We start from the raw sequence: 14,686 nt of genomic DNA, 5'->3' as shown, positions 1-14,686 counted from the left end.
CTTGCTCCTGAATAACTTTTAGGTAAAGAAGGATATTAAGGCAATGAAATTAATTCCGTAAAACTAATGAAAACAAAAATATATCAGAATTTGTAAGACACAGCTAACGTAGTGTTAAGAGGAAAGTTTATAGCACTAAACACCTACATCAAAACATTAAAAAGATCTCAAATTAATAACCAAACATCACACCTAAAGGAACTAGGAAAACAATAGCAAACCAACCATAAAGCTAGCAGAAGAAAGTAAACAACCAAAATCAGAGCTGAACCAAATGAAATTGAGACATAAAAATCCACACAAAAGATCAACAAAACCAAAACTAGTCCTTTGAATGAATAAATAAGATTGACAGACTACTGCCTAGATTAATAAAGAAAAAAGGGAGAAGATCCAAATAAACATAATCAGAAATAACAAAGGTGATATTGCCACTGACCTCAGAGAAATACAAAAAACCCTCAGATACTATAGCAGACACCTCTGTGCACTCAAACTGGAAAACCTAAAAGAAATGGATAAACTCCTGGGACCCTAAAACCTCCCAAGACTGAACCAGGAAGAAACTGAATTCCTGAACAGACAAATAAAAAGTTCTAAAATTGAATCTGCAATAAAAAACCTACCAACCAGAAAAACCCCTGGAGCAGATGGATTCACAGTCAAATTCTACCAAACATATAAAGAAGACCTGTTACCAATCCTACTGGAATTATTTCCAAAAATTGAAGAGGAGGGACACCTGCCTAACTCATTCTTTGAGGCTAGCATGATTCTGATACCAAAACCTGGCAAAGACACAACAAAAAAAGAAAACTTCAGGTCAATATCCCTGATGAATATAGATGCAAAACTACTCAGCAAAAACTAGGAAACTGAATCCAGCAGCACATCACAAAGCAAGTCCACCATGATCAAGCCACCTTCATTCCTTGGATGCAAGGTTAGTTCAACATAGGCGAATCAATAAGTGTGATTTGCCACATAAACAGAATTAAAAACAAAAACCATATGATCATCTCAATAGAAATAAAAAGACTTTCAATAAAATTCAAGAACTCTTTATGTTAAAAACTACCAACAAACTGGGCATCAAAGGAACATACCTCAAAATAATGAGAGCCATCTACAACAAACTCACAGTCAACATCATACTGAACAGGCAAAAGCTAGAGACATTCCCCTGAGAACCAGAACAAAAAAGGATTCTCATTCTCACCTATTCAACATAGTATTGGAAGTCCTAGCCACAGCAATCAGGCAAGAGAAAGAAATAAAAGGCATCCAGGTAGGAAAATAGGAAGTCAAACTATCTCTCTACACTGACAATATGATACTATAGCTAGAAAACCCCATGGTCTCTGCCCAAAGGCTTGTGGAACTGACAAATAACTTCAGTAAAGTTTCAGAATACAAAATCCATGTACAAAAATCAGCAGTATTTTCATACACCAGTAATGTCCAAGCTAAGAGCCAAATCAAGAACACAATACCATTCACAATAGCCACAAAAAGAATGAAATACTTAGGAATATAGCTAACCAAGGAGGTGAAAGATCTCTCCAAGAAGAATTACAAAACATGGCTGAAAGAAATCAGAGACAACACAAACAAACAGGAAAACACTCCATGATCATGGGTTGGAAGAATCAATATTATCAAAATGGCCACACTGCCCAAAGCAATTTACAGATTCAATGCTTTTCCTATCAAACTACCAATGTCATTTTTCACAGAATTAGAAAAAAAATTCAAAAACTCAAATCAAAAACGGGCCCAAATAGCCAAAGCAATCCTAAGGAAAAAGAACAGAGCCATTACACCACTCAACTTTAAACTATACTACAAGGCTACAGTAACCAAAACAGCATAAAACAACAGACACATAGACTGATGCAACAGAATAGAAAACTCAGAAATAAATCTATACACCTACAGCCATCTGATCTTTGACAAAGGCAACAAAAATAAGCAATGGAGAAATGACTCCCTATTCAATAAATGGTACTGAGATAACTGGCTATTCATACACAGAAAATGGAAACTGGACCCCTTCCTTTTACCATATACAAAAATCAACTCAAGATAGATTAAAAACTTAAATGTAAGACTTAAAACTATAAAAATCCTAGGAAAAAAGAAGCCAGTATATTCAGTTCTGAACATAGACCTTGACAAAGATTTCATGATGAAATCTCCAAAAGCAATTGCAACAAAAACAAAAATTGGCAAGTGGGACCTAAACTAAAGAGCTTCTGTACAGCAAAAGAAACTGTCAACAGAGTAAACAGACAACCTACAGAATAGGATAAAATTTTTGCAAACTATGCATCTTACAAATGTCTAATATCCAGAATCTATAAAAATTATAAACCAATCAACAAGCAAGAAACAAATAACTCCATTAAAAAATGGGCAAAGGACATGGACAGATACTTCTCAAAAGAAGACATACACATGGCCAACAAGCATATTAAAAAAATGCTCAACATCACTAATCATTACAGAAATGCAAATTAAAACCATAATGAGATATCATCTCACACCAGTCAGAATGGCTATTACTAAAGTCATAAAATAACAGATGTTGCCAAGTTTGCCAAGAAAAGGGAATGCTTATACACTGCTGGTGAGAATGTAAATTAATTCAGCCATTGTGGAAAACAGTTTGGAGATTTCTCACAGAACTTAAAACAGAACTACCATTCAACTCAGCAATCCCTTTACTGGGTATATACCCAAATGAATATAAATCATTCTACCAAAAAGACACATGTGGCCGGGCGTGGTGGCTCACGCCTGTAATCCCGACACTTTGGGAGGCCAAGGCAGGCGAATCACGAGGTCAGGAGTTCTAGACCAGCCTGGCCAACGTGGTGAAACCCTGTCTCTACTAAAAATACAAAAAATTAGCTGGGCGTCATGGCGGGTGCCTGTAATCCCGGCTACTCAGGAGGCTGAGGCAGGAGAATCTCTTGAACCGGGGAGGCGGAGGCTGCAGTGAGCCAAGATCACACCACTGCATACCAGTCCAGGCAACAGAGTGAGACTCTTTCAAAAAAAAAAAAAAAAAAAAAAAAAGACACAAGCACTTATATATTCACTGCAGCACTATTCACAATAGCAAAGACATGGAATCAAACTAGATGCCCAATGGTTGACTGGAAAAAGACAATCTGGTGCAAATACACTGTGGAATACTATGCTGCCATAAAAAGGAATGAAATAATGTCCTATGTAGCAACATGGATACAGCTGGAGGACATTACCCTAAACAAATTAAGGCAGGAACAGAAAAAAAACCATATGTTCTCAGTTGTAAGTAGGAGGTAAACACTGAGTACATATGGTGACAAAGAGAGGAAAAATACACACCAGGGCCTAACTGAGGATGGTGAGTGGGAGGAGAGTGAGAGTCAAAAAACTACCCTTTGGATACTATGCGCACTACCTGGGTGACAAAATCATGTGTACACCAAACCCCAGAAACATGCAATTTATACATGTAAGAAACCTACATGTGTATGCCCTGAACCTAAAATTAAGTTGAAAAAGAAAATAAATAAAAGTTCTGGAAAAAAAGAAGATGAAGCATGCCTCATTTTAATAAAAACTGTGAAGTCATTATTCTTCAGGGGGAAAAGCTTATGAATATATACATAGAAAGAGAGGCAGAGAGACAGAAATACATGTTGTATGATAAGCAAATTGCTCTTTGTATTTTCTAAAGCATTCTGGGAAATTTACTTATTCCAAAAAATTCTAAAAGAAGGGAAGGAAAGACAGGCAGATGTAGAAAGAAAGGAAGATGGATACAGAGAAAGAGAAGAGGTTGTGGATTAAGAAGTATAAGCAAAAGATAAGAATTACATTAAGCTTTTAAGACAGGTAGAAACTGCATTTCAGAAAAGGGAGAAAATTCATTTATAAAAGCACAGTGGTGTTTAGGACTAAAAGCCCAGAGGGAAGACGAAGCTTCCAATTAGTAAGTGGAATGGCCCAACCAAGGTAACACTGTCCACACGGGCACATATGGGCTCCAAAGGGACACAGGACAGAACGTAGTTAAGACAGGACCAGAAGAGTTCAGGCAATTAGGTAATGGTAAGCCTCTGAAGGCTTCTGAACTAAGTGACACCATGAAATGACTCTTAAGATCATTTGAAAGTCAACATTTTCAATGTCTATTAAGACTTTCTTACCTTTTCAACAATAACTCCCAAATCTAACTACTATATCATTTGGATCTTTACCTGTTTTACATCTCTATTTAGATATCTTGCTATCACACCAGACAAATTCAATGATTGATAGATAGATTTATCTATCTATCTATCTATCTATCTATCTATCTATCTATCTATCGAGAGAGAGAGAGAGAAACAAGCTTGTCATCTTACTGCCAAAATCACTTCGACACTATAAGTTCCTAACGTACCCAGTTATCCATACCTTGGACCTATTTACCTTATATTTCTTTTCTTCTTCCCTTCCTTCCTTCTTCCTCTCCCTCCTTCCCTTCCTTCTTCCCTTTCTTCTTTCCTTCACTCCTAGATACCAGCAATTGCTAAATGCAACTGAATTCCATTTTACAGTCTTGAGAATCTACCAGTTGAGCAATCTACCCTACTTCAGGCTCTTCTCATTCAGTATAGAGTATAGAGCAATAGTTCCCTAGTTGGCATCCTTTTACGCAGTCTTTTTGTCCTCCAACTCATACTGCACACAATACCTCTTGGTGCATGTTCTCCAATACTCCACTCCTTGTGCTACTTTGTCTTCATTCAAGCTCTACTCTCTGCCTGGAATGGCTGGTCATCTCTCTAAGTCTAGGAAATTCATAACTTCTCTAAGGATGCAGCTCAAAATGGAACCACCATCTACAGGACCTGAGGCACTTTTCCCTCCATACTTTTAGGGTTCTTGATAAATACCTTTATTATAGCAGGTATTATTTATTGTGATTGTTGTATGGCACTCTCCCCCAATTAGACACTAAGTCGCTATAAAGTAGAGACTGTGTCCTGCTTATCTTTGCATCACAGCATCTAGCACAATTTCCAGTCCACAGAAGTCAATACATATTTGTTAAAGAAATCAATATCTTAGGTCAAAGGAGAAAGGCTATTCCCCTGAACCTCTCCCTATCCAATACCTTACCCAACTTCTTCATTCAATAAATATTGATTACCTCCCACATTACCTATACAACACACACACATACACAATTATTTAATAAGCCCTTTGGTGATCTGGGTCTGTCTACAACCTTGGCCTGATACCATATCATTCTCTACCATGTACATTATTTTCAAGAAACACTCAACTATCTGTAGTTCTCTGGACATAATCTTCTCTCACTTCTTTCTGCCTCTGTATCTACTGTTTGGTCAGACTGGAATTCTTTTTGACTGTTTGCCTACCTAGGAAATATTTATTTATTATTTAATTTTTGGCTGGTTGCTAACTCCTTAGTTAAGCTGGCTGGCTTGCTTATTTATTTACTTATTTATTTATTTGAGACAGTGTCTCACCCTGGAGTACAGTGGCACAATGTCAGCTCACTGCAACCTCTGTTTCCTGGATTCAAAAAATTCTCATGCCTCAGTCACCTGAGTAGCTGGGATTACAGGTGCTTGCCACCATGCCTGGCTTATTTTTGTGTTTCTGGTAGAGACAGGGTTTTACTATGTTGGCCAGGCTGGTCTCAAACTCCTGACCTCAAGTGATCCACCCACCTCGGCCTCCCAAAGTGCTGGAATTACAGGCATGAGCCCCTGCACCCAGCCTTAAGCTGGCTTTGTCTTCTTTGTTTTCTGGTCTCCCTAGACCCAAATACAACTCCATCACCACATTCATCACTCTATTAGTACCTCCACTACCAAGCATTATTCTTAGCACATTATACAGATTATTCTTATAAGAGAAGCATCTTAACCTTATATCTTATATAACATCTTAACATCATAACCCCATTATGCCTATTTTCATGGCAAAACTGAGGTAAACTTTAGTCTACTGCCTTTCTGGAATGAGAGCCAGGAAACATTTTCTGCAAAGAACCAGATATTAAATATTTTAGGTTTTGTGGACTATTCAATCTCTATTGCAACTACTCAACTCTTATAGTGCAAAGGCAGCCACAGCTAATACATGGCCATGTTCTAGTAAAAGTTTATTTCATAAAAACAGACAGCAGGCCTGATTTGGCCAGTAGGCCATAGTTTGCTTATACTGGTTCTAAAGACTCAATCAAGCTTCATCAAATTAAATTGGATCGACAGTGTTAGAAGCTAAAACCCAATCCCTGCTTCCAAATGATTCCCTTATCTCATCCCAAAGTTTTCAGTACATGAAACCTTTAAGAAATTACTTTGTAGGTCAATCCACAGTAGCAACTCAACAATCAGTTGTAGAACTGAACTGAATGAGACAGAAATGGGGCCCTGAGGCTGATGTTTGTGTTAGTCTCCTACTTATCCCCCATAACCCTCCACTAAGGGCAACTGGATCTGAACTAGATGTCCTTGCCCCCAGTACTGATTTCTCACCATTAGATAACCTTTAGTCTAAGAGGAACAGCCAGCCCAAGATTCCATCCTGTGCCTGCAACATTTACCTGGCCTTCATCTCAGTTTCTGATGTTACTGGTATAAAAATAAAACTAACTGAAAGCAGACCACAAATAGAAATAAGCTTCCACACTAAAGTGGGCCACAAGTTTCAACCTAAGAAGTGAACACTTTATAGTGTTCTGAGCATTGTTTCACAGAGTTAGAGCAGTTCTCTAACCTAGTCCATTTTTTATACAAGTAGCATAACAACCAGAAAAAAATGGATAAGGGAAAAAAAAAGATAAAAAAGAGAAGCTTACTGAATTATAAGCCCCTGGAAGACAGGAATCATGTCTCATTCACCCTTACCTACCCAGCATAGTGATGAATGAATGAATGAATGAAAATGTATGAATGAATGAATACATTTATGAAGCTAAGATTCTAAATAATTAAGCTTGCTGAAACACAGTTTCCAAATTCCCTCAAGTATGCTGTAAAACCAGTGGAGAAGTTGAAACCTTCCAGCTCTGAGTGAGGGAATAACCTATATCTTACTTTCTGCAGCCAACTCACCATCTTGAGTGTTTGGACTCAGGATTTGGGTTCGGAGTTCCTCCAGGCTAATTCCCAGACACCTACAGATCTCCTCAGGGTTATAGGGTTCAGGATGAAGGGCATCTTCTGTGACCAACAACATTTCTTCTAGACTAATCCCTAGTTTAGCCTGCACCTCGTCCAGCCGCAGTACGTTGTCCCATTGCAAGTTTTTGTATTTAGCCAGGAGCTGCAAATTCAAACCGAGATAATGGTCAATTTTTATTTCAGAATTTGATATGTACTATTTTAATTAGCCAGATTCAACTTCAAGCTGTTTTTTTGTTGTTGTTGTTGTTGTTTTCCATTCAACCTCTCTAAATTTCCCACCATTACTTGGAAATGCATACTGGCTTCAGCTGCCTGGAATTAAACATGTTTGTATGACACTCACTGACTAGTTAAGTATTTGTCCTGAAACACACACACACACACACATGCACACACACTCAACTAATCCCTCACTGTTTTGTTTTTTTTTTTTTTTTTTTTGGCCTGTCACCACTTTCCCTCGGGGCTATTTCTTTGAATAATTTTACTCTTTTATCCCTATTCAGTTCATGCCTACTGCATTCCTCCCTAGGAAGTCAAGAGAAAACCACTTACATCTCATGTGACCTGGGTCCTGAAAGAATACTGTACGTCCAATTAGGGTACTTCCTGTTTACTATATGTCTCTTTGAAAATGGCATTATATGGGCATTTGGGGTAAAGTCATAAATTTGAAATGAAAACCTCCTTGGTGACCTTATGTGAAGCACTTCATTAGGTCACTGGTGGTAGTAGAGTTGTATGTTCCTCTATCCTCAAGAAAAAGAGTTTGGCTTCTAACTGCATCCTGAGGTATCTCCTCAATCTGACGGCGAAGGTTAAGTACAAACCAAATCTGTAACCACCCATGGGAATCCCAACCAGAATATATTTCTGTCATTCTCCCCAAACAATATCAGAGTAGGTGGCAATCAAAACAGGGAAGATTTCTGTCATCGTGAGGTCTACAATATTCATGGCCTGGGTGTGAGGACAGAGGGGCAGTTTAAACAGCAAAAAGAAACAAGAGAAGGGGAAATCAGTCTTCAAGAAAATGTGCATCTGATTTACTCTTCCATTATGTTGATGATTTTCTTTTTGACAGGAAGCGGGGTTTACCAAAAGACTATTGTACTCTGGTTACAGCCACTGACTTCTGAAGAATGTTAATAACAGAAGTTCTTATATTAATTTAATCCTCTTTTTAAAACCCTGGCTTGTATATCTGAAATGAGTTAATGATTTTAAGGCCAAACTGGGAAACAAAACAACAGAACTATGATTTTTGGTTCAATTATTTCATGGAACATGGTGTCATTAAAAAAAAAAAAAGAAAACAAAAACATGAGCTAAGACTTCTTCCGACCTGTTTGCTTAGCACATTTAGTTCATTAGCAGTACTGGGTTGATAGCTCCACAGACTGACCCATTCATTCATTCATTCATTCCATTCACTCATTCATGTTCTATATTCCAATGTATTCCAAAAATAATTTGAGAAAATTTACAAAGATATACATAATACAAAAGAATAAATATATATTTATTTTATATGGAAAAAAAAAGCTGAAGTCAATGATCTCCTACAATGATGCTTTCTGGCAACACATCCACAATCCAACTGAGATAAGCAATGAAGCTAACAAAAATAATAGTGCGATATAGTCTAAAATATGCCCCATATTTCTTATAATCTTCAACAATCCCGTGAGACAGATATTATTTCTCTATTTAGAAAATAATAGTAGGCCGGGTGCGGTGGCTCAAGCCTGTAATCCCAGCACTTTGGGCAGCCAAGGCGAGTGGATCACTTGAGGTCAGGAGTTCAAGACCAGCCTGGCCAACATGGTGAGACCCCATCTCTACTAATAATACAAAAATTAGCTGAGCATGATGGTGCATGCCTGTAATCCCAGCTACTCGGGAGGCTGAGGTAGAAGAAACACTTGAACCCGGAAAACGGAGGTTGCAGTGAGCTGAGATCATGCCATTGCACTCCATCCTGGGCAACAAGAGCGAAACTCCGTCTCCAAAAATAATAATAATAGTAAGTGACTTGTCCAAAGTCACTTAACAAGGCCAAGTGTGGTGGCCTCATTAATCCCAGCTTTGGAAGGCTGAGGTGGACAGATCACTTGAGGACATGAGTTCAAGGCAAGCCTGACCAACATGGCGAAACCTCGTCTCTACTAAAAATACAAAAATTAGCTGGGCATGGTGGCATGTGCCTGTCATCCCAGCTACTCAAGAGGCTGAGGAATGAAAATCGTTTGAACCCAGGAGGCAGAGGTTGCAGTGAGCGGAGATGGGGCCACTGTGCTCCAGCCTGGGTGATGAAGTAAGACTCTGTCTCAAAAAAACAAAAACAAAAAAACAAAGTATCTCGACTAGTTAATAACAGAGTTGGAAACTGAATCCAGGTCTTATAACTCTTTCTTGCTTCCCCTAGGCCACATTCTCAATGAGGTATGGATGATGACTATATCATGTTACCCATATGAGTTCAAATCACTGATCAAGTCTTAGAAACGCTTTTCAAAACACAAACCTAGATCTGTGCTAGAAGTGAACATTCCAGTAATTTAAAAACACTTTGATAAATGGGTTCCTTCCAAACAAAAAAAGAAAAACATCAGAGAACTGCCCCCAAGAGATGACAGTGGGCTCTTTCTAAGAAGCTTTTGATCTCCAAGTTCCCATTCCCATTTTCTCTTGAACCAGTCACATTGCCCCAGGCACTTGATCCAAGAAAACTGGGCCAGTGATGTGTGGGGAGAAAGTCTGCAAGAGATGGCTGCAGCCCACAAGATTCATTTTTCAAAGGCAGCCTCCCAATGTGCTCTTCTGCAGATTAAGGCAGTTCACATTCACTCCAGCAATATCCCACTTTACTATGACATGAGTTGTCCAGTGAGCCCTCAGCTGGAGAATCCACACAACCAATTTGGTGTGTATTTCAATTAAGCATGAAATCTACCATATGCCCCCAATGACAGCTGCACAGCCCATGAGCTATTGAATTATACTACATTGAGGGAGTCAAATAGAAAAGCCTCTTAAGCCCTTTGAAATTTGGCTTGGAAAACAGAAAGATGACTTTTGGATGAAGGAAATGGGTGGATAAGATCATTGTTGCTCAAAGACAGAGCTTCGTGAAGGCACTTGTGGCCCAGGTGACTGACCTCCTTCACATTTGTGAAGCAAGGCTATGAGTCAGGGCTATGGGTTATTTTGTCACAACTTTCTCACTCAGTAGTAGGGCGGGGAAATAAGAGAAGGCAGTTCTTTGTCCACATTCACCATTTTCTTTTCACCATGGCAAACATTAAGTATTCATATCAGATACCACTTCTGAGAGGTTCCTGGGCTCTGTTCCATGCTCTGTGGACAAGAAAGCAGGCAACAAGTGCTTTGTCCACAGTCATGGAAAGAGGCACTGATAAATAGTGCTAAAACTCTGTTTTAGGTTGGTTTCTCTCAGATGCAGGCCCTGTGACAAAAATTTGAGGGTAAGAATTTGAGGGGAAGGTGATCCTAAGAAACATTAATAGAAGAATGGAAAGTGAGACAGGAAGAGAAGTCAATATGAGGTATACTGATGTTGGCAGGTGAGTCTGGGCCTGCTGAGCTTCAAATCACAGGTCCTCTGGAACCTGTATGTGTAAAGCTCAGTCCTGTCCTACCATGGGCAAGAAAGCCAAAGTATTTACCCAATAACTCCCAGTTATCACTGATTGAGGCGGCTCTCAAGGATATTAACTCCTTAGCACTTTCAGGTTGTCCCAGACACAAACAAAAATACTAAGCCCTCTGCTCTTGGTCTGAGACTCCCTGGGTCTTCTGGTAAGAGGGTATGGTAGAGAAAGTGTTAAGATATTCATGAAGAACTCTCATCATCTCCTACTTTTTGGTCAACTTCTAGTCCATCCTACCTTCTCAAAACCTATCAATGGCAGCACTATGCTTTTCACCAACCATTGTGTCTTGAAGCTGCAGCCCTTATTGACTCAAAGCTTTTTCTTCATTTCCTTCATTCATGTGCATCTGCTCACAATGAGTGTTTACTGAGTGCCTATTACTTTCCAGGCCCCAGGCAGACAGCAGTGAGTAAGGCATACATGCCTCCTGACCACGTGCAGCTCACAGTCCACCAGAAAAGACAGAGGTTAAATTAAAACTATGTTTAACATAAAGAACTTAATCTAATTGTGATAAACTGCTATAATAGAAAAATACATGACATGGTAAGGGCACATAAAAGAGTGTTTAACCTAACTGAGGCTAGAAGGCAGTCAAGGAAAACTTCCTCAAAGTAATGAAGTATACGCCAGAAGGAAAACAAAAATCAAATCATAGAGAGCCTGTACCCAACCCTTACTAGGTCCAGTCAGAGCTTCTCTCATATCTCTCCCTTTTTATCCCATCCTCACTGATACTCTAGTACCTGCTTCTCTTCAACCAAGGCAAAAGCTTCTGCTACCATATTAATATTTCTAAAATACCTATAACAACCACTGCTTTCAAAGCCAAGCCTGGGTAAGCCTGAGCATAGCACTGAAGGTCCTGCCACAATCTGGTTCCACTAAACACATTACCCCTATTCCCCAGTATGTATGTCCTCTGCCATGCAGTTTGGACTCACCATTGCCTGAATACTCCATGCTAAAGTCTTGGCAGAGTATGCACTATTGAATCAACTGGCTGAGTGAAATTGGCTACGTTCTTGAGTATTTAATTTTTCTCTGCTCAAATTCAAGGAAACTGCCAAAACCCTGAGAATATTATGCCAACTTCTCCTCACATTCTATCACCAGACAAAGAATAAGTTTCATACTGACTACTAAGTGACAGGAACTAAAAACTCATGACTGATGGACCCTGACCAGACAGGCCCTGTAAAGAATCACTATAAATTTTCCTTGAAGTGTAAGAGGATCATATGAAACTCTCTCCTTCACTGCTTCTCATGTTGTCACAAGGAGCTCAGGGTATGCAAAAAGCAACAGTATAATTTCTCCTCCCTACTTGACTTCCCATAATACTTATTATGGGCATCACACATTTTATTATTCAATATAACTAAGGGATACTGTATAAGGAAAGCACTTCTGGAAACATTTAAGCCCCAACTATGTGTAAAATCTGAAAAATTTTGTACCTACTAAAGATCCCCGGTTACTTTATCATAAAAATGTGCTTCATTAAAATATCATTTATACAAGTAGTAATTATAAATCTCTATTGAGTTTGCTTTGAAAAAGTTTTAATTTTAGTCAAATGCTCTACAAGGCTCTGACTTTTTATGAATTTGCATCAATTAACTTTTGAAAGCTGGCGGACAGAGAGAAAGAGACAGAGATAGAGACAGAGAAACAAGGTGAGACAGAAGTTGAGAATAGAAGAAATTGCTGGCATTAAGGCAAAACAAAGAAAAATTGTCTTTATTGGTTTAGTGTACTTCTCTATGTTAACTTGATTAAAAAAAAAAAAAAGTACTCTTTTTCCAAAAAGGATCTGAGAAAAATAGGAAGAAAGGAAAAATAAATGTTATTCATTACAACTTTGCCATGTGGAGCCCTAGCTGATCAGTCTCATTTTCAAAACTATCTTGACCTGGCCATTCTTCAACTGACACTTCATTATTATTGCTGGAAAACAGAAAGTTTGTTCAGACTGAGATAAGCTTTTTTAAAAAATATTTTTACATGAGAGTTTATTTAATGAGACCATCTTCAAACAAAAATTATATTCATTCACATGTTGCCAAAAATGGAAGAATAGAACCATATTGCAAAGAAAATATGCTTAGTAGAATTCCAGTCTATATTCCTAAGCAAAAGCATATTCCTAATATCAATATCTCTGAGTAAAGTGCACATTAGCAGTTTTATCTTTATTTCCCTTTTGTATGAAACCTGGGATTTTAGTGATTTGAAGCAACATGATTTAGAAACATTTTCCATCTTGATAAAGTCTTTCATTTTTCTCTCTTCCACATTTTAAAAGAGAAAAATTCAGAGTATTTAAAACAATGTGTTTATCTACGTCAATTGGGAGGAGTGTGTAGCAAAAAGCCAAATTCAGATGCCAATTTTGCTGACCAAAGTACCTCTAAAATGCATATGGGGTTATGCAGTTAAACTGAGAAAACATCCTCAAGAACAGGAGGTTCTGCAGTGGATTAAGATCTTCAGCTACTACTGCTTCCAAAGGAGATGCCCTTTTTCTAGTTAACTCTCAGAAAACATTCCCACATCCCAGTAACTTTTACAACAGAGACTCAGCACCACAATTCCATCCGTCATTTTCTTCTTGTATCTTTGGGAGAGTAGTCACAACATGAACTGATTTTACATGTCTAATACTTATTTCAGCTCACCTATGGATCTGGTAGAGGATATCTAATTTCGTGATAAAACTTTGAAAACAATGTTGTGTATGTTTGAGGTCTCCTTAGGAAGGCAACACTTACTCATCAACCTCAAGATGAAAGGTCAACAAGACTAAGCCCTCAAACAAATAAGACACTAATTTCTTCCATCTCCTGAAAAAGGAAGTGTGTCGTAAAAGAAAAAAAAGTTCATCGAACCTTTGATATTAAAAAGTTTACAGCACTGTTTCTCTACACATATGCACTGATCAAATACTATGAAGAGTTCAACATTAAAGCACTTCTATTACATTATTTTTAGACATTATCTTAATAAGTAAATTTAAAAAATAAAACATTTAAATCATAATTTTTCAAAAAATGTATACCCCCCAAATATTCCAGAAACAAAAAGCTTTATTTTCCTGGCTCAATATATCTCTAATTTCCTGAATTTCCCAACCTCAGAGGATAGAAGTAAGAGGAGAAGTGCTAAGTCAGTAACAAGGGAAAACTACACTTTACACACCTCCACAGGATCTAGTCCAGTGCTGAGCATATAATAGGTACTTGTAAAAAACTGTGAAATTGTGCAAAATAAAGTACAGAGTAGGTGATGCAGGGAGTAGTCATTCATCTATTCAACAAATGTTTATCCTGTGTCTCTTCAGCTTAAGCACCACATCAAGCATTAGGGATATAAGAGTTAACAAGACAAACACCGCCTCAGTTCTCAGGTAAAACTGAATCTGAAAGAAGAGACAGACATTAAATAAATGATTGTGATAAGTGCCATAACTGAAAAATAAAGTGCTTCAAAATATAAAGGGGGCTCTAACTTAGTCCAGGAGTAAGCAAGTCAGGGAAGGCTTCCTTGAGGGACATTTAGACTAAGACTTCAAAGAGGGCTGAAGGAAGAATGTCCTGGGCAGGTGCAAAGTCTCTGAAATGAGAATGAGTCTCATGGCTGGAGTGTAAGGAAAGCAGGTGATGCTAAGAGATGAAGAGGATGAGGTGCACAGGTCTCAGATATGGTGGCTCTCCAGGTGGTGATATGGACTTTTTACTTTACTCCAACGAAATAGGAAGCTTTTAAAGGTGTGAAGCAGGGGAATTTAAATTGCTTAGATTTAAA

The 14,686-nt window shown here is 38.2% G+C and overlaps 2 protein-coding genes across 9 annotated transcripts in view; one reads left to right on the top strand and one right to left on the bottom strand.

Annotated features, from left to right (window-relative positions):
• Window positions 1-14,686, top strand: part of COPS2 (COP9 signalosome subunit 2) — a 495,307-nt gene that overhangs the window by 321,049 nt on the left and 159,572 nt on the right. The gene's annotated exons all lie outside the window — the stretch shown is intronic.
• GALK2 (galactokinase 2) overlaps window positions 1-14,686 on the bottom strand; it is a 258,318-nt gene that overhangs the window by 115,653 nt on the left and 127,979 nt on the right. For all 8 annotated transcript variants that reach the window (XM_050797180.1, XM_050797177.1, XM_050797178.1 and 5 more), the window contains one exon: window positions 7,131-7,341. In XM_050797180.1, coding sequence (XP_050653137.1) covers window positions 7,131-7,341 — 211 coding nt within the window. The remainder of the gene's footprint in view (window positions 1-7,130; window positions 7,342-14,686) is intronic.

This window comes from Macaca thibetana, chromosome 7, assembly GCF_024542745.1.
Source record: "Macaca thibetana thibetana isolate TM-01 chromosome 7, ASM2454274v1, whole genome shotgun sequence".
In the NCBI taxonomy this organism is placed as follows: Eukaryota; Metazoa; Chordata; class Mammalia; order Primates; family Cercopithecidae; genus Macaca; species Macaca thibetana.
The sequence above is the reverse complement of the archived record's forward strand: the minus strand, read 5'-3'. Positions and strand labels throughout refer to the sequence as shown.